The 16,392-nt window shown below is 40.6% G+C and overlaps 3 protein-coding genes and 1 non-coding gene across 7 annotated transcripts; 1 reads left to right on the top strand and 3 right to left on the bottom strand.

Moving 5' to 3' along the window:
- LOC116196879 (pentatricopeptide repeat-containing protein At1g08610) lies at positions 1-2,959 on the bottom strand. Its single transcript, XM_031526803.1, has 2 exons — positions 2,791-2,959; positions 1-2,300 (listed from the first exon to the last, which is right to left on the bottom strand). Exon 2 carries the CDS (start codon positions 2,143-2,145, stop codon positions 373-375), a length of 1,773 nt encoding a protein of 590 aa, XP_031382663.1. The 5' UTR covers positions 2,146-2,300; positions 2,791-2,959; the 3' UTR covers positions 1-372.
- A 1,479-nt stretch (positions 2,960-4,438) lies between these two features.
- LOC116194159 (putative lysine-specific demethylase JMJ16) lies at positions 4,439-12,275 on the bottom strand. Of its 3 annotated transcripts, none has more exons than XM_031522909.1 (13): positions 12,012-12,275; positions 10,507-10,584; positions 10,027-10,348; positions 9,803-9,874; positions 9,489-9,566; positions 8,851-9,378; positions 8,534-8,758; positions 8,256-8,417; positions 7,763-8,131; positions 6,204-7,461; positions 6,028-6,131; positions 5,278-5,475; positions 4,439-5,186 (listed from the first exon to the last, which is right to left on the bottom strand). In XM_031522909.1, the coding sequence occupies exons 3-13, from the start codon at positions 10,342-10,344 to the stop codon at positions 4,863-4,865; spliced, it is 3,636 nt and encodes a 1,211-aa protein (XP_031378769.1). In that variant the 5' UTR covers positions 10,345-10,348; positions 10,507-10,584; positions 12,012-12,275; the 3' UTR covers positions 4,439-4,862. The 3 variants fall into 3 exon arrangements, with proteins under 3 accessions (XP_031378769.1, XP_031378768.1, XP_031378767.1); XM_031522908.1 differs by lacking the exon at positions 12,012-12,275 and adding an exon at positions 11,931-11,980 and having other exon boundaries at positions 4,804-5,186; XM_031522907.1 differs by lacking the exon at positions 12,012-12,275 and adding an exon at positions 11,491-11,842 and having other exon boundaries at positions 4,804-5,186.
- Positions 12,276-12,909: 634 nt separating this feature from the next.
- On the bottom strand, positions 12,910-15,979 carry LOC116194160. Of its 2 annotated transcripts, none has more exons than XM_031522911.1 (10): positions 15,784-15,979; positions 15,404-15,491; positions 15,191-15,295; positions 15,000-15,077; positions 14,831-14,886; positions 14,393-14,450; positions 14,118-14,243; positions 13,814-13,909; positions 13,544-13,615; positions 12,910-13,285 (listed from the first exon to the last, which is right to left on the bottom strand). In XM_031522911.1, the coding sequence occupies exons 1-10, from the start codon at positions 15,885-15,887 to the stop codon at positions 13,223-13,225; spliced, it is 846 nt and encodes a 281-aa protein (XP_031378771.1). In that variant the 5' UTR covers positions 15,888-15,979; the 3' UTR covers positions 12,910-13,222. The 2 variants fall into 2 exon arrangements, with proteins under 2 accessions (XP_031378771.1, XP_031378770.1); XM_031522910.1 differs by having other exon boundaries at positions 15,404-15,500; positions 15,784-15,978.
- An 84-nt stretch (positions 15,980-16,063) lies between these two features.
- On the top strand, positions 16,064-16,136 carry TRNAR-CCG. Its single transcript has one exon. It is a non-coding gene; the product is annotated as a tRNA-Arg (tRNA).
- The last annotated feature ends 256 nt before the right edge of the window (positions 16,137-16,392 follow it).

The raw sequence follows: 16,392 nt of genomic DNA, 5'->3' as shown, positions 1-16,392 counted from the left end.
AGCTTATTAAACTTTGTGACCATCTTTGTAAGAGAATGCTAAGCTACAATTTTCCAAGAGACGAACTTGCACGTGTATATGCCTGTTCTGATCACCATACGCATGAGAATGCCCAGTTGCCATTGGGAATCTAATGCCCAGTTGCCATTGGGTCATGATTCGCGCTAATACAGAAACAAGGGGAATCTGCTTCTTGTTTGATCAACCTCCTCAAGTGACATGTATGAACGGCTAAAGAGGCAACAAGCAACAGAATGACACCAAAGGGGAAGACAATGAAGTGAAAGACAGGAGAGCACCTCGAGAACACTGTGTACATCAACAAAGAAGAAATCGGCTGCCTTGGGATCTCTGACTAAGTTTCTTCACTGTTCATTGGGTAATATTCTTGTCAGTGAGAACTTTCCGTCCAATAAGCTCACGGCGCAACTCGTCAGCTGCTTCCTTCATACCTGCTGCAGCTATGCTGTCGACAAAAGTCGAGTAAGTCATCCCATCGGGCTTCTTCTCACTAGAGATCATCATATCAAGAACTGGTATGGCAATGTCAACTTTCTTATTTCTACAGAGTTCATTGATCATGGATCTGTAAGCAGCATCTCCAATCTTGTGATTCCTTTTACTCATCTCCTTCAGAATGTCTACAGCATCCTCGAGTTGATTTGCCCGAAAGAAGCCCCAAAACATGGACCGGTGGGTGATATCATCAGCTTTGATACCATTATCCATCATTTCATCATATATCGACATTGCTTTCTTCATATCACCGGTTTTGCCAAAGCCATCAATAAGGATATTGTAACTAATCAGGCTGGGAGCAGAGCTCGTACCACACAATAAGTGTAGCAGTTGGACTGCCTCGTTGACCATGCCCTCCTTACAAAGAGCACCCAAGAGGGTGTTGTGCGTTACAATATCAGGTAAGTGGTTTTCCTGAACCATTTGATTGTAGAACTTGATGGCACGATCTAAAAGACCAAACTTACAGAAACCATTGATCAAAATATTGTAAGTCACAACTGTGGGGAAGCGTGAGGTCTCATTCATGATTGCAAGAATCTCGTCCACTTCATCCAAACACCCACGGGTGCAGAGAGAATGAAGAAGAGTGTTGTAAGTTATAACATTGGGCTCCATCCCATGAATGATTAGATTATGAATCACTAAAGCTAAATCATCATACTTGCCCTGCTTGCATGTGTAATTAACCAACGAGTTGTACGTCACAATATCAGGATGGCAACCTTCTATGGCCATCTCTTCCAATACTTCCACCGCCCGTGCAGTTCCACAGTGTCTGCAGACTAACTCAATTAGGATGGTGTAAGTGACTAGAAAGGGAGGGCAGCCCTTCCTCAATTGGTCCTTCCAAAACCCAATAGCCTGATCATAATTACGATGATCAAACATACTGCGGATAATGGTATTATAAGAAATTACATCGGGAGAGCAACCACTCAAGCTCATATCTTCAAAGAGATCAATGGCAGCTCTCAGTTGTCCTCTCTTACAAAGACGACCGATCATCATATTGTACGTGATGACATCTGGAATCCCACCAGACATAACCATTACCGTGAGGACTTTGGCAGCATTTTCTAGCCGGTCAATCCTGATAAGGCCCCTTATCAAGTTTATGCAGGAAGGAAAATGAGGAATTTGGTTGTGCCGGCCCATGACATCTACCAGCTTTGCTGCATGTACTAATCTTCCTTTGCTGCACAGGCTTTGAAGAATATTATTGTTTGTTTCCTCATTGTTTCCAACAAAAGAACCGTCAGAAGAACTAGAACCTATCCTGGACTTGCCTTGCTCTCTGGTTGTTCTCTCCGCACCATTTAAGTAACTTTCGGAAACCCACACATTTTGGGCAGCATCAATTTCATTTAAGCTAATACTTTGCTGCTGAACCCTGTGCAATAAAGTACTAAAACATCTTCCACTACTGCCAATGCGCCGGCTTGAATAGCAAAACTGCGCATCACTGTTGCATCTAATTGAGCAATTGGCGAGAAAGCTAGGTACTCTAATCATGAAGATCTTATCAATACCAGGAATGGGGCCCAGTTGGCCAGAGCGATCATGCAGACAATGAGAAAAAGAAGCTTCCACTGCAGAACTTTGCGATGCTATTGGAAACGCCATCTAACTCCTCTCTCTAGATGCCTTAAGCCTCGAGCAAGCAAGAGAGTGCTATCTTGTGCAGGGTATTCTTTTTCAGATCATCTAAAACACGAAATGATTAATTCCTCAAGGTAGAAACTTTCAGCCTAATTGCCCTCTTTCAGTTTGAATAATCCCTATTTAGAAGAAAAAATATATATAAGTAAGCAAATGAGGAAATTACATATAAAAGGTCCACAGATGAAATGCCAGGAACACATACAATATGATTCATGTCCACTCCAGCTCGACTGATCACTCCCCCACACTCCCCAGAAGAAAATGAAGGAAATCAAACACTCAGTGTAATCCACAGATCACTATATCCAGTATGCGTCCAACCAATCAGCAAAATTAATCAATTCTATCAGTCCCTAAACTGGAAGATTCCCCGTTCACTCGACATCGCAAATAAGAATAAACATCATGGATGAAACAAAAAATAGAACAAGCTCAAGAACCACGAATCTTTGCTTTAAATTCCAAATAGACACCGAGATTCTTGTTCAGCTCATTTCAAAACCATGCATTCAAGTTCGAAGCAGCCGAACCATCTACAACTTCGACCTCGTCACGCCTTATCTACTCAAACGAGTGAAGATAGAAGGACAGAACCGTGAAGAATACCTCCTTTATTCTCCGCCGGCTGATTCGGTCCGCTCCTTGAAGTGAAAGCGACGCCTGCCGGTTCTTCACCGTTTGTCGGTCGGAGGAATGGTCTCAGAGACAAGAACGAACTCAACGAAGCAGCAGGGCTTGGCTTTAGGGTTGCAGAAGTATGACATTGTACGAATTTTGTTAAATTAATATGCTGCATTGAAATATGACATTGTAATAAATAAATATTATAATAACAAGTTAAAAACTGATAATTGAAATATCATTTCACTCTATATGTTTAATTGAAAATATGTTAATTAATTAAAAATGACATATTTCTTAAACTTATAGTCACTAGTTATTTGATCTATATTGTTGTGGGTAAAATCGAAAAGTGAATATTACCCGTCTTCGTCCTAGTCGCTTTAGTTATATAGATAAATAAATATTATGTTTATAAATTTAAATATACATATATAATAATAAATTGTTTATTTACAAAGAAAATTTTAAATAAGTCTATCTCGTAATGATGTGATGAGCAAGAATCAATAAGATCGAAAATGATCGTCGTGGAATCCACGAGCGTCGACAGGCTCTACTCAACAAGGTTGTCATCACCATTCGGATGTTAGTCGACGTCCACGTCTTCGAGCAGCTCTCGGAAGTCTGGCTACGGAGGCATGATCATGATCGACCCATACCACCTTCATGGGGACTATATGGAAGAAGTCCGGCAGCATATCCTTTGCCGTAACTCTTGCCTTGAGGTTCCAAGATTTGGATGATTGAGTGCCAAAGCCAAATGTGGAGGGAGATGGTTACATACGTACATAGGGAGTTATTCGAGAATTTGTTCAGCTTGAGGACGCAAAGGCCTGCTTCTGTAGCCTAGCATCCGTTTATTTCTTACAATGTTGACGAAGAAATTCACAGATTCAGTTATTGTTAAAGTAGTGTCTGTTAAATTACGAATAAATAATACTTCCGACTTTTCAAAATGAAAAAGAGAAGAGGGAATAATATTCATACATGTCATGATGTCATACTTAAATTAAGAATAAATGATACATCTGCTTTTCAATCACATCCTTAAAAATAATGTGGTAGTTATAAAATTAAGTTTTTCGCTTAAATGATGTTATTACACATATCCACGCCATACGCAAAACCTTAAAAAACATTATTTTATAAGTTTATTTATATAAATCACGGAATTTATATTCAACTATCAATATGAGAGAGAGTAATAACATTTACCGAGTAGATAATGTGTAATTTTAATCTTAATATAATAAAAATTGTAAAATTCTCATTAGTTGGGAAAAAAAAAGGACAAGAAAAGGCTACATAAAATTTGAATATAATCGGTTAACTACATGAAATTTTCAATTTTTTTTATATATAAATCACAGAATTTATATTGAATGGGCGCGGTCTAGTTTGGCCCAAATTCTATGTCTTTCTATTGGGCTTATTAGGCACCATGGATGGGGCCTCAACCAGCACGATTCAAATGTCAATCATCGGGAATTCTCCTCTTGTTTGTTGCAGTTTCATTTACGTGCTTATATTCCTTGGCCGAGGAACTTTGAACTTGCCGATTCGAGAGAGAACGACGAGGCCAGTTGAAGTTCGGGAAATCTTAGATTTGGTAGATCACGAAATTGCACCGAGTTAAAACTTCACTGATCACGAAATTTTCGAGTTAAAAATTGAATCATTTCCGGTCAAATGACAAAAATTGGGTTGTCAACCCGATGGAAGGCCATCGACACTGCGAACAAGACTAGCCTACCCAGTTTTGGTTCACAGCTTCGGATTAATTGAGAAAAAGAAAACCTTCATCGTGAAGATTGCTAGGCCTAGAAAAAAAAAAAAAAAATTCCCGTTTCTTCGTGACAACGAATACCCGACACAGAACAACGAAAATTTCTGCATACCCGTCTGCATTTCCCGCTTCTTTCTCCTCTCCTCACCCGGGGAACGGTTGAAGAAGAACCGTATAATTTGCAGATGAAACTTGGGCAGGAGGTGTTATGTACAAAAGTCAGAAACTCAACCTGTGGCTCGGGTTTCAAATTCCTGAACGCTGCAATTCATCGGGGCCGTTTGAGGATTTCCTCAGTGAGGAGTTTAGCAACCAAGCTTCGGTCTATGCTTGAGCTATTCTGCATCAGGATGCTATGTAGTGCTCGCAACTCTTCCAAGTCTGCCTTCTTGAGGAGGCCTTTAAGTACTGAATTGGCCTCACCGGGCAAGACATTGTCCCGTGTTTCCTTTAAATTGTCCTGGAAAGTATTGTCCGTTATGTTGATGTTCTGGGCGTGGTCTGGCCGTGGAATTTGAACTTGGGGCCGAGAATAGGGCCGGGAATCCCAGTAATTGGTGCACACCCTGTTTCGGTCCAATGCTTCTATGGCCTGTTCAGAAATATCAGCAATCAAAACGAGAAGGGTTAACTTTAACAGTGGCATCTCCCAGTATCAGTAGCCAAGTTTTAGACCAATTTACCTGCACAACTGCTGGCGAAGAAAACCCGAACATTTCAAACCCATCAAGACTCCCGGGAGGCTGCAGAGGGGGAAGATTCGACTTCCCCATTCTATGGTGCTTTGTGATCTCCTGATTTACTCTCTCTCTCACCATTTCCCAGCACTTGGTGGGGGAAATGTGAATAAACAGCTCACTCAGGTTATGTTCCACAGAAACCTGGGAAAGAAAGAGTTGAAGACCACAATTAGTCCATATGAAGCATCAGCCTAAACAAAGTGAACAAATTAACCAGAGGGCAGCTGACAGTCCTGAAAAAATTAGAATAAATTTCTCTAAGAGAAATTTGCACATATTGCTACGTAAAGGCACAGAGAATCATGGCCATCAAACTATGTTATACCAAAAGTATCACTTTGCGCCCAAATCATATTAGAGGAATTCCTAGCCGAGAAAAATTACAGTCATCCATCTTAACAATCAAAGCATGCCAGCAGAAACAAAAACACATTTTTGCACCTTAAGGACAATTCAGTGTCTATGGTCAAGTGAGATGTAGCATACTTTCTTCGTATTTTCAAAAGAGTAGGACGAGGAAAACCCAGCAGACCAAATCCAAATAGAACCGAATTTCTCTTAGTTTAAAAATTAGCATACAACATTACCCAGCCATGTCAACTTTCTTAAAGGAACCTCAAAGATTAAACTGAAAGGGGCTGCTCTTGCATACATTGTCTTAGGAGAAGTTCTCACTTTATTTTATGTTCATACCTTAAACAATGGTCCAGCTTCCCCAGCATCCAAGATTTCCGAGACATAGTAGCACATACTTGTTGGCTCTAGTATGCTAAAGTATCTGACCCGGCTTCTAAACCCTGCATCATTTGAAAAACTTAAAGTTAGTCTCTACTCACAAGACAAAGAGGACCCCGAGACATGAACCATACCTTTCGGAAATATGACTTGACTATTACTCCATGATTTTCCAGCAAGTACTGATCCATATTCCAAGGGCTCAACATTGCAGTTGATCCTTCGTACCACCTTTGCGATACGGGGCCCCTTCTGACGGAAATATTTGTCCAGGTTGTTTTGATTGGTGGACGAGCATGCAGCAGTACTTCTTACACTGTCCACTGCATTTGACATCCCAATTGTTCGAGACTTTTCTCGTCTTTCTTCATTGTTCAACTTTTCACTGCCACAAGGTAGAGAATGCTCGAGGTCCACCCGAGAACAAGCGGTGCCATGGGAACTTGGCGAAGTATCAGCTTCAACCTCTCCTGGAACTAAAGAAAGATCTTGAATCTTTGTAGTTTCCGAAGCATCAATTGATAAGGGTACACTTTTTCCTGTGTCAGGTAATGAATTTGCATCCTCCTGAGTTGCGGCCAATTTTTTCTCACAGATAGAGGCAGTTGATATTGCATCTCCAGATGTGTTGCATGTTGCGGCACTATTATCAGAACCAACTACTCTCTCCGAAGATTTTCCTCTTTCTTCGACAGAAGTTCCTTTCAACGTACTGAGAACCTGCTTCTCTACCTTAGGCTTTTCATCTTCATCATCACTCAAGAGAATGACTTCATTCTGTCCTGAAGCAGTCAAAGGCTTCTTTGCTCCAGAATCCTCAAACGCAGATGTTTCAGCACGAGACTCTTCTTTTATGAATAATTGAGAGCTCCGATGGGATGTCTCAACTTCAACAGAGCCATGAGAAGTTGAAGATCTCGCAGTATTCTTAGATAGATTCTTCAAAAGCAAATCCTTTATGTAGGAAACTGAGGAATGAGGTTTCGGCTCCATCAGTGCAGTACCTTCAGTGGAATGAGAGATTTTACCTGTAACTCCGGAAGTTTGATTTGAAACGTAGGAGCTCAGGGCAAGCCCGAGATCAAATCTTGCCCATCGGTAGATAGCACTCAATTTTCCTTCCAGTGCCTCCACAAGAATATTTAGTTCATTAATGTCATAACGGAATAAAAAATATTTGGAGCCCCAAGCACAAGAACAGAGCTGCTTTGCGTGATCTAAGCAGGCGTATCTATCAGGAGAGCAATGACAACCCACAGCAGAAAGATGCAGATCAAATAAACATATGATGCACTCCCTCTCACAAACAGAATCAAAGTTGCTCTCCATCTTCATTATCCTTGAACTGTTGCAGATAGACTCCCTCCTAGCTCTCTCCGTCTCAACACGTGTCTGTAAAATGATTAGATGTCAAATGCTTAATGGAGCTGTATAGAAGTACGGTAACTATTAAGAAAATTATTATGTACATGTAAAAGCTCTGTAAGTGCTAATTTGTCTTAAAACGGGGCTTCTTCACTAGTTCAGAATTCTCTTGGACAGAAAACTGTTGGCGATCTGGTAATGGATTTATGGCCAATAGTTATTATTCACATTGACAAGCGAACATATTTCTTTCTATTGATATACTCCACACAGCCTTTTCTTACGTGCATGTAAACCTAATAAAAGGTGTGAGAAAAAATGTATTCACCTTCAGTGTTTTCATTAAGATCCCATCCTTCCCGCAGACATCATTCCACCTTAAGTTATCCGGAGTGTTTTTCTTCAGTAAATTAATCTCCCAATGTGCTTTCACTGCTTCTCTTGCAGCACCAAGCAACAACTTGTCATGCGAAACAGAAGTCTTTCTTCCCTGAACACGGTATAACTCCACAGCAATCTGTCCATGGGGCAACCAATCAACAGGTGCCACATTTACAGCCTCTGCACAATTGAAGCCAGAATTGAAACCCGAATGATATGCACGAGGGAAGGTCAGCACAAATTCTCCGGCCTTCTGAATACAGCGATATACAGGAACCCCCACAGACTTGAGTATTGAGGGGGAAAGTTGTGTGACCTGCACTTGTAAACAAAGAGGAATAAGTTCAATCAGCACGCAACTTGCACGGAACATAAGGCATATTTTCGCATCCAAGATATCATTAAGTAGCTCCTCCAACATGCAGGAAGAATATTCTTACCAGCTTATGAAGCAAGTCGGGTTGTTCTTCAAAAAGATCCGGTAAATGCTTCTTCATAGCCTTCTCCAACTTAACAGCATCCATTCCAGGGACACCATACCATAACTTTGGAGAGCCCCAATGCATGTAGTTTAGTGAATACAAGTGATGATCCTCAACATGCTGGCTCAGCACATGAGATCAAAAGTAAAGAATCATTTCAGCATCTAATGTCCTCTATATCAAATGCAAGACCACAGAACAAGCTACAGGCTGAGAAAAGATGGCTACACACTTACCCAGCAAAAGGAGGAGAAGCACATCCCTATGTACAACCAAGGCACCAGGACACCAGATATATCACCGGTTTCATATGAAAGTACTGAGCCAGGAAGCCTAGGAAAGTTATTTAAGTTCCACCCTGATCTCGTGTAACATCCTTCAGAAGCAGAACTAGCATCACTTGACATCTTTGGAAAACCACTGCCAAAAACTCCTGTTTCCAGATCAGCACCATAAAGAACCTGAAGCAAAGACAGAACAACTTAGATCAGGCAAACTAGGAGCATCATAGCAGACAGAAATAATTACCAACGGAAAGAACAGAATCTCAAACCTCAATTTCCTCAGTAGGTTTCTCCACCATTCGCCAGTACTCGCCCTCAATGTCTTCCAATGATGGTTCAGAAATATTTCGTGGTGGACTTACTTTATCTCCTATCTCACTACCATTTTCGTTCTGACTGAAGTACATGGCCTTGAATTCATTTGCATACTTTTCAAATGTATCCAAGGTAAATTGAGGCCCTGGTTCAAAGCCAAAAAATTCACTCGGATACACTCCAGATCCACCAAGACATGAGTTATTCCCATGTCCATTCACTGACTCCACCCCATTCCGCATGCATTTTCTCCTTTTCCTCCTCATTTGGCCCTGAATGTGAGACATCTTTCTCATAGAATCTCGATTTTGGAGTTTATCAACCCTCTGGACACGAGTTGCAAAATGTGAATTCTCCCATATATTCTTTTCCTTCAGTGGGCACGGAGGTCTCCAGGATGGTGGAGGAACAATCCGACAGATTCCATATTGTTCAGCTCTTGGGCGTATGCTTGCTATATAGTTTAAAGTATCTTGAAATTCCTGAATAAACAGGATCATGATCAAGTGAGGAATTTATCCACGATAAGACACTTTGCATTCAAAATTCGACAATTCAAACAACTGAAATATAATTATATCGGTGTAAGAACCTCTTCAGTTGGGTAAAAAGCTGGAGCGTCTTCCAGGTCAGGCCGATGAGCATCTTCTGGACGCCATCGTGCAATAACCTGTCCAAAACTGAACTAGTTAATCATGTCGACTAAAAGACTTAGGGTGTGATTGCAGTGCAATGTGCGCAGCTTTTAGCTCATCAGCGTTTTGGTATAGTCCATATATTGTGATTATTTATCCATAAGTAAAGAAATAGTTAAGAGATTACAATTGATAAAGGGACCACGACAAGGGACCCATATAAGAAAGTCACATTAAATCTAAAAGTATAGAAGTCATGTAATGTTATAACCTTTTGGCAGTTACTACAGTCTGAACACCCACGGATAACTCCTTTAGGAAGCTGGGGCCTTGGACAGAAACTCTGCAACAACAGATGCAAAAACTCACCAACAAGATTGGGAAATGATAAATTTGGTAACATAGGACACCCTTTACAGAGCTTGAAACACATCCGAAGTCCCCCTGCAAAAGTTAACAGACAGAGAGAGAAGAGAAAAGAATATTCTCGCAAACCTTCTCACAGTCGGAATCATCGTCTGAACTGCAATCACGCTGGTTATACTTGACCCATGATCTACGTCTTAGTGACCTTGTAACACTTTTGGTATCAGTATGCTCGACTTCCATTTTTATCTGCACTGGTGGAAGCTCAGAAGCAATGGCCGGGACTGAGCAACTCATCAAGCTCACGCTCTCTTGCTTCATCTCTTCCTTTATCTCGTCTTTTACTCCCTTTGCTGGGACAGAAGAGAAGGACTCGAAACCAGGTGGAACTGAAGGAAACTCTTCGTTCTCTGCTTTAGCACAGACTCTCATGAGTTCAGTTCCCATCACTCTGCGAAAAGGCAGGAGGTGGCATCATCAGAATTTGGGCTCACATCATCGAAGGATGAGCAAACAAGCAATTTGAGTCTAAAGTTAGTAGAATATATGGAATTACATGCTATTTACATCCATCTTAACTATAGCAGGAAAGATGAAGTGATAGGGTACCTTCTGTGCCAAATTCCACCACCCAAAAGTAGCCCATACAAATATTAAACTTCGTTGGTGGCAAAAGCAAGGTGTAGCCTGCAAAAGAATGTAAGAAGGAAACTCTTTCAAATACTAAGCACTATAAAAGGAAGAAGGAGATCAAAGAAAGACAAGCCCAACAGACAAATATTTATGTGATATGTAGTGATCAGCTTCATGCATGTTCCTAACAAATTGTACCCCAACCAGTGCACAGGTGGTCTGAAGCATTTCCAGTTCACCTCTTCCAACAAATGCAATAAGAATAAACAATGTACGCATCTAATTGGCGATATATTCTGATCATCATCTTCATCATCGGACAAGACAGTCAATGATCACAGAACATCTCAATATTCATTCAATTCCCAGTCCTCAAATCTTACTTTTCCCACAAATCACCAACGGGTGCAGCACTTAGTATTTAAACAAACTCCAAGAACATCGTTCCAGCAAACTCCAAAATTATTATGAAGTAAAATATAAACGGGTTACGCGGCGCTTCACAGCACTATTAATTACCACTGATCATTGATACGAATTAAGTAAATTGCAACAGCAACTGAAAATCAGTAATTACTGGATAACAAAGAAATACTGTCATTAAATAATGTGCCCTAAATTTTAGGTTTGCAGACACAGATAAAGCATAAAATCGAGCTTATATTAATATTAACTAAAAAAAAATCACAGATCACCCAAGATCCTCATTCAACAGTCTGATCTTCCCATCAGAAATCCTATTTTGCCTACACCAGAACTTAACGTATCCAGTTAAAGAAATTAATATTAATAATAGTTAAAATCCCAAAAGGAAAATTACTTAATAATCCAAAGGAGGAAGGAGGAAAAAAAAAAAAAAAAGAGGACAAATACAGTAACCCTAATACCCCCAAAAAAAAAAAAAGAAGGAATCCACAACAGTATACTGAGAAACTGAATCTGGAAATCAGCAGATCTAACCCTAACACCAAAGCAATCCGGACGTGTCGAAGATAAGAAGGACCCAAACAGATCTTCGTCTGGAAGCAGCTGAGCGGATTCAATCAGAATGAGAGGACCAGCGGACTCGATCTAAAGACCACTAAACCCGACGGTCATATGATATACGGGATTGATCGATTTGCATATGATATGAGGTGATTTTGATTATATCGAATATCATCATCATCATCCTCATCATCATCATATCAGAGCACAGAATCCCCCTCAAAAAGTAACACGAGATTTCGGGCAAGGGCAATTCCGGTACAAAAATTACCGTTACATAACCCAAAAAATAAAAAACATAAAAACATAAACACGGACAAAAGAAAAAAAAGAGAGCAGAAATTACGAAAAATCAAAATCAACCAAATTCAAACAATCAATTGACAAAAAGTTTAAAAAAAAAAACAGACAACCTAAATTTCAGCAGAAAAATTTCGATGCAGCTCAAGAACAATTTTTTTTTTTTTTTTGGGGGGTGGGTATTTTGGCAGTACCTGCTGGCGTTGGTGTTGGGGTTCACATGTGACGTGACCTAATAACAAGAGCGAAGATAGATAGATAGATAGATAGATGGCTGGATGGATGGATGGAAAGATAACGTTTTATTATTCGTGTCCGTCCGTCTGTCTTGTCTGTTTCTCTTTGGGGGAGGAAAGAAAGAAATTCATCGCCATGGGAATGGAAAGTAAGTTGTCACAAGTGAATTTGACTAAAGTGCAGGGGCAGTTTCGGGATTTTATGGCGGTGGGCTTTCCATTGTTGATGCTGCTCATGATATTTTAATAGATTAATTAATTAATTAATCGGGGTTGGGTGGGGAAGATGTGGACCGGCAAGGCCTGGTGGAATGGAACGCGTGGGTGAAGGTGAAGGTGGAGGTGGAGGTGGAGGAGAATTTGACGAGATCTTGGAGACGAGGAGTTCGTTCAATTTCCCGTCGCCGTCTTCTTCGTCGTCTTCTTCTTCTTCTTCTCCTCCTCCTCCTTCTACGTACAGCAGGTGAGAGAATAATTGCGTGAAGGAAGCGGAGAGGAGAGAGAACTGTGGGTGGTGGGCAGAGCCGGAAGGAAACTTCTTCGATTCCTGCGTGCGCTTTTCTTGTACTCGATCGATAAAGTAATACAAAATATTACGTACGCACCCGATGACATTATATATATATATACATATACCTTATTTTGTTTTCGAATTGTAGTAGTTTTTGTCGAAAAAGCTTCCGACGCGGTATATATTCCGATTCCCGACTAGCATGCATCACAATCCAGAAGGCAATACGTTATGGGGGCAATCGCAAGTAGATCTGTTGAGTACCTCATTATTTTCGGACATGTAAAAAATAATGAAGCACTTACGGAGAAATGTGATGCGGTGGCCGGCATCATGCGACAGTGCTTCGGACCGGATTAGTGAGCCATGCAAATTGAATTAGTGGGGCCATTGACAATTCTGACATTCCCAGCCCATGTTTCGAGGGGATTAGGCCCAGCAAGTAATTGCTTCTTCGAGCACATCAAGAGATGAGATTGAAATTTCTACGCTCCTCAGCCTCAACAAAACACTATCTAATGATGATATAAGAGATCGAGTACTGGTGTCCCGTGATGACTATGAAGGAGTAAAACCACTAAAGTTCGACAAAATTTGATGGCCCGAGTCGACCGTGAGTGAAGCGCTCCTCCCAAAGGATCCATGCCATTAACAGCTGTCACCGATAGTATGATGCCATTATGTAGAGGAAGAGAGCGCTGGTGACGGTCACCAATGGTTCCTGCACAAGCATCGGCAACCTACGCTCAGAACATACAGCACCAGCGCGACATCCTTATATTGCACAATTATGCATGGGTTCAGCTTTTCTCGGAGCATCATTCTCAATAAAGGGTCCTTGGATTTTGATAGTTAAAACTGAACTCGGGCCTAAACGAAAATCGCAGGTCCTATTTTCAAGCAATTGTCAGTAGTTTTTGCAAGACAATATTCCTCATCTGACAATCAGCTCTGCTTATGCAATTCATGTGGCGTGTACCTGGTTATTGTAAAGGAAAGCCGGGATATAACCACCTACAAACTCGATCAAGTTCAGTAGACCAGTGTAAGCCTGCAAGAAATCAACCAAAGATTCCAGTGATGACGATATTATATCCGCTGCTGTACCGATACACTTAATGGAGCTAATCTAAATGTAGCTTATTCTCGAGATAGTCTACCAAAAAAATATCCACAATGAATCCACCTACCATGCTTTATAGATAATAAGTACGGCCTCTAAGAGCGAGCAAGAGATAGAGTATCGTACCAGAGAAGTAAAGGCAATGCAACCGAAAACTAAAGCAAGAGAACGAAGCAGTCTTTTTCCCATTCGCACTCCCCGACCTGGATCCTCACCATCTTCCTGCATAGAATCTCATATCAAATGTCTAGCAAATTGGCATATAAGCGGGTCTAAAATGTATTATATATATATATTTTAATACAGCTATATGGTCCAGAATTCGCTTAACAAGATCGTGCCAAACAATTTGCCCAATTCAGAGAAGCATCCTCGATATTTCTCATTAAAAGGAATGAGTGGGAGTCTAATGATCATTGCTGCAACTCACTGTAAATGTGGGAGATACAGGTGGTTCAAATGCTTTCAACTTCTCAAAAATCCGATAAACAAAAACAAATGACAAGAATTGCAGTGGCTTGTACTCAGCGTTTTGCTTGATCAGGACCCAAGCTGTCTGCACAAAAAGAAAAGCTAAAAGATGAGTATCATAGATAAGAAAATTCAGATTCAATCTAGAATAAGTAAAACTACCATGACATCAAAGATGTTGATCCTAAATCAAACCTGTGCCAGTTTCCACGATTGAAAATTATTCAGACTTACAAATACAGCAGATATTGCCATGTTGATGCGAGTATCTTGGTCGGAGGACTTGGAGAACCTGGTCAATAGAAGATTCAACAGTTATAGTTAACCATCTTAACATCAATTGCCGAATCAGGACATAGCGCTGTACATTAAGTTAGACAAATATTGCTTACAGACAGGCAGAAATAAGAAGCAGCAAGTCAAGAGAGCATCTGAGAACTACTTAAATTTGAAGAATTTACAATTGGTTTATGACTCCTAAATAGAAAAATAAAGTCTATACAATCTTTCAATTTTCCTTTTTTCTTTTCAATGAGTGTCTCTTGACAAAGTTACACACTTCCAAGGGCTGTAGAAAATTGTGTGCTCCAATGATCAGATAGGAGATATTACACACAAAACTATTAACTCAAACGAAGGTAATATATAAACTCTTAGAAGCATTTTTGTTACCTTGGTCCCCAGGGCACAATTGGCTGCTTGTCAGCAAATTTGATATCTTTTGAAACCTGAAGTTACATGCATTGACCCAAAATTAGTCCATTAAGTTAGACGGATCATCGATTTTGAACTCGTTAAGTAAACTACCTCAACGTGATGAATGAAGCCAGAAGAGTAATACCTTGAAGGAACCAAATGTGACGCCCTTTTTCCTGTTGCTCAATTGTGCCATCATCACCTTGTCATACGCCTTCTCCAGCTGATTACATGCATTGACCACTAAGTAAGTTTGCTGAACTCGAATCTAATATATACCCACTTCATTCTTTTAAATATAGATTGAATATCAAGAAAGAGGGCACCATAACCTACTCGGGAAGCAGTTGCTTCATCCCCTCTCCTCTCAGCATCCTTACGTTTTTTTGTATATGCCGCCTTAATCACGTCGAATCCTTCAATAGGGCTAACTCCCAATACCTATGCTCAAGCACAAGAATTTAACGACAGAACCGAAACAGTTGTAAAACGACAATCGTCTACATCTGAGTCCATTGTATGTGCAAGCTTTATCTGAGCATGTATTACCTCATACGGATTAAGGTCGCCACCTGAATTGGAACTTCCTGCTGCAGATGCTGCAAAGCAGGTTACTACACTTCTTCGAGGCACCGTCCTACAAAATCTGTCAAAACTCGATGAAGTCATAAGGTGGAAACAAGCTAAGCTTATAATTTGAGGGCATAGTATCAAGCTCAGAACAACACGACCAGATAGGACAGAACAGTGAACAAAAAATCTCTTTGCTGATACCATGAAGTCTTATCAAGCAGATTCTTGCCGACCAGTTACCCCAACACAGACAGCAGGCATTTCTGGAAATTGGGTACCGGAGAATACCCAAAAATTCAGAGTTTTCATATCATTTTGCTGTTTCCTATCACAATCGCAAAGCTTAGGATTTTCACCTGACGAAGGAAGGAGAGAGTAAGCCACGAGGACTAGGAGTGTAATTCTTGTGGGGGAGGTGCAGCTTAGGGCAGTGAAGGGAATTGGATATGGTCGTCGCCATTGAGATGGACTGAACTTCAGATGATTATCTCTCTCTTCCTTTTTTTGCTGAATATCTCTCTCTTCCCTTTCTTCTTCCGCTTCTTCCTCTTCGAGGTTTAGAGAGCTCAAATGGTGGATTCGTCGGAACAGAACAAATTGGTTTAATTATTATAACGAAGCTCTAACTGCGAAGCCGTTCGCGTGGCCTAATGGATAAGGCGCTCGCCTCCGGAGCGGGAGATTGTGGGTTCGAGTCCCACCGTGAACGCTCTTTTACTTTTTTTGGTGAGATCGCAAGCTTAAGGATATTATCCTTTTCCCTTCTTTTTTTTTCTTTTTTTTCTTTTTATTTTTTTGATAAGATCACAAGATTAAAGCATTCTACGCTATTATCGTCACTCAGTGTCAAATTGGCCTAACCATAAGGTATTTCCTGTGATCTTTGAGCTTATTATTTTGCATTTTCTTTCTGCTTATGACATCAAAAGGTGTCAATCATTATTCGTTGCTCGATATCGAATTGC

This window comes from Punica granatum, chromosome 2 (genome assembly GCF_007655135.1).
Source record: "Punica granatum isolate Tunisia-2019 chromosome 2, ASM765513v2, whole genome shotgun sequence".
Classification (NCBI taxonomy): Eukaryota; Viridiplantae; Streptophyta; class Magnoliopsida; order Myrtales; family Lythraceae; genus Punica; species Punica granatum.
This window is presented reverse-complemented; position numbering and strand designations above follow the sequence as displayed.

Bases quoted from the DNA above. Each gene is read 5' to 3' on its own strand.
- LOC116196879 (XM_031526803.1), bottom strand. From the start codon at position 2,145: ATGGCGTTTCCAATAGCATCGCAAAGTTCTGCAGTGGAAGCTTCTTTT.
- LOC116194159 (XM_031522909.1), bottom strand. From the start codon at position 10,344: ATGGGAACTGAACTCATGAGAGTCTGTGCTAAAGCAGAGAACGAAGAG. The intron at 9,567-9,802 runs GTTATAACATTA...AGTTTTGGACAG, and splicing joins ACTGTAGTAACTGCCAAAAG to GTTATTGCACGATGGCGTCC. The intron at 5,187-5,277 runs GTAAATTGGTCT...ATTTCTGAACAG, and splicing joins CTTCGCCAGCAGTTGTGCAG to GCCATAGAAGCATTGGACCG.
- LOC116194160 (XM_031522910.1), bottom strand. From the start codon at position 15,887: ATGGCGACGACCATATCCAATTCCCTTCACTGCCCTAAGCTGCACCTC. The intron at 15,501-15,783 runs GTGAAAATCCTA...GAGTTTTGACAG, and splicing joins CTCTCTCCTTCCTTCGTCAG to ATTTTGTAGGACGGTGCCTC. The intron at 14,887-14,999 runs GTATTACTCTTC...ATGTAACTTCAG, and splicing joins TCACATTTGGTTCCTTCAAG to GTTTCAAAAGATATCAAATT.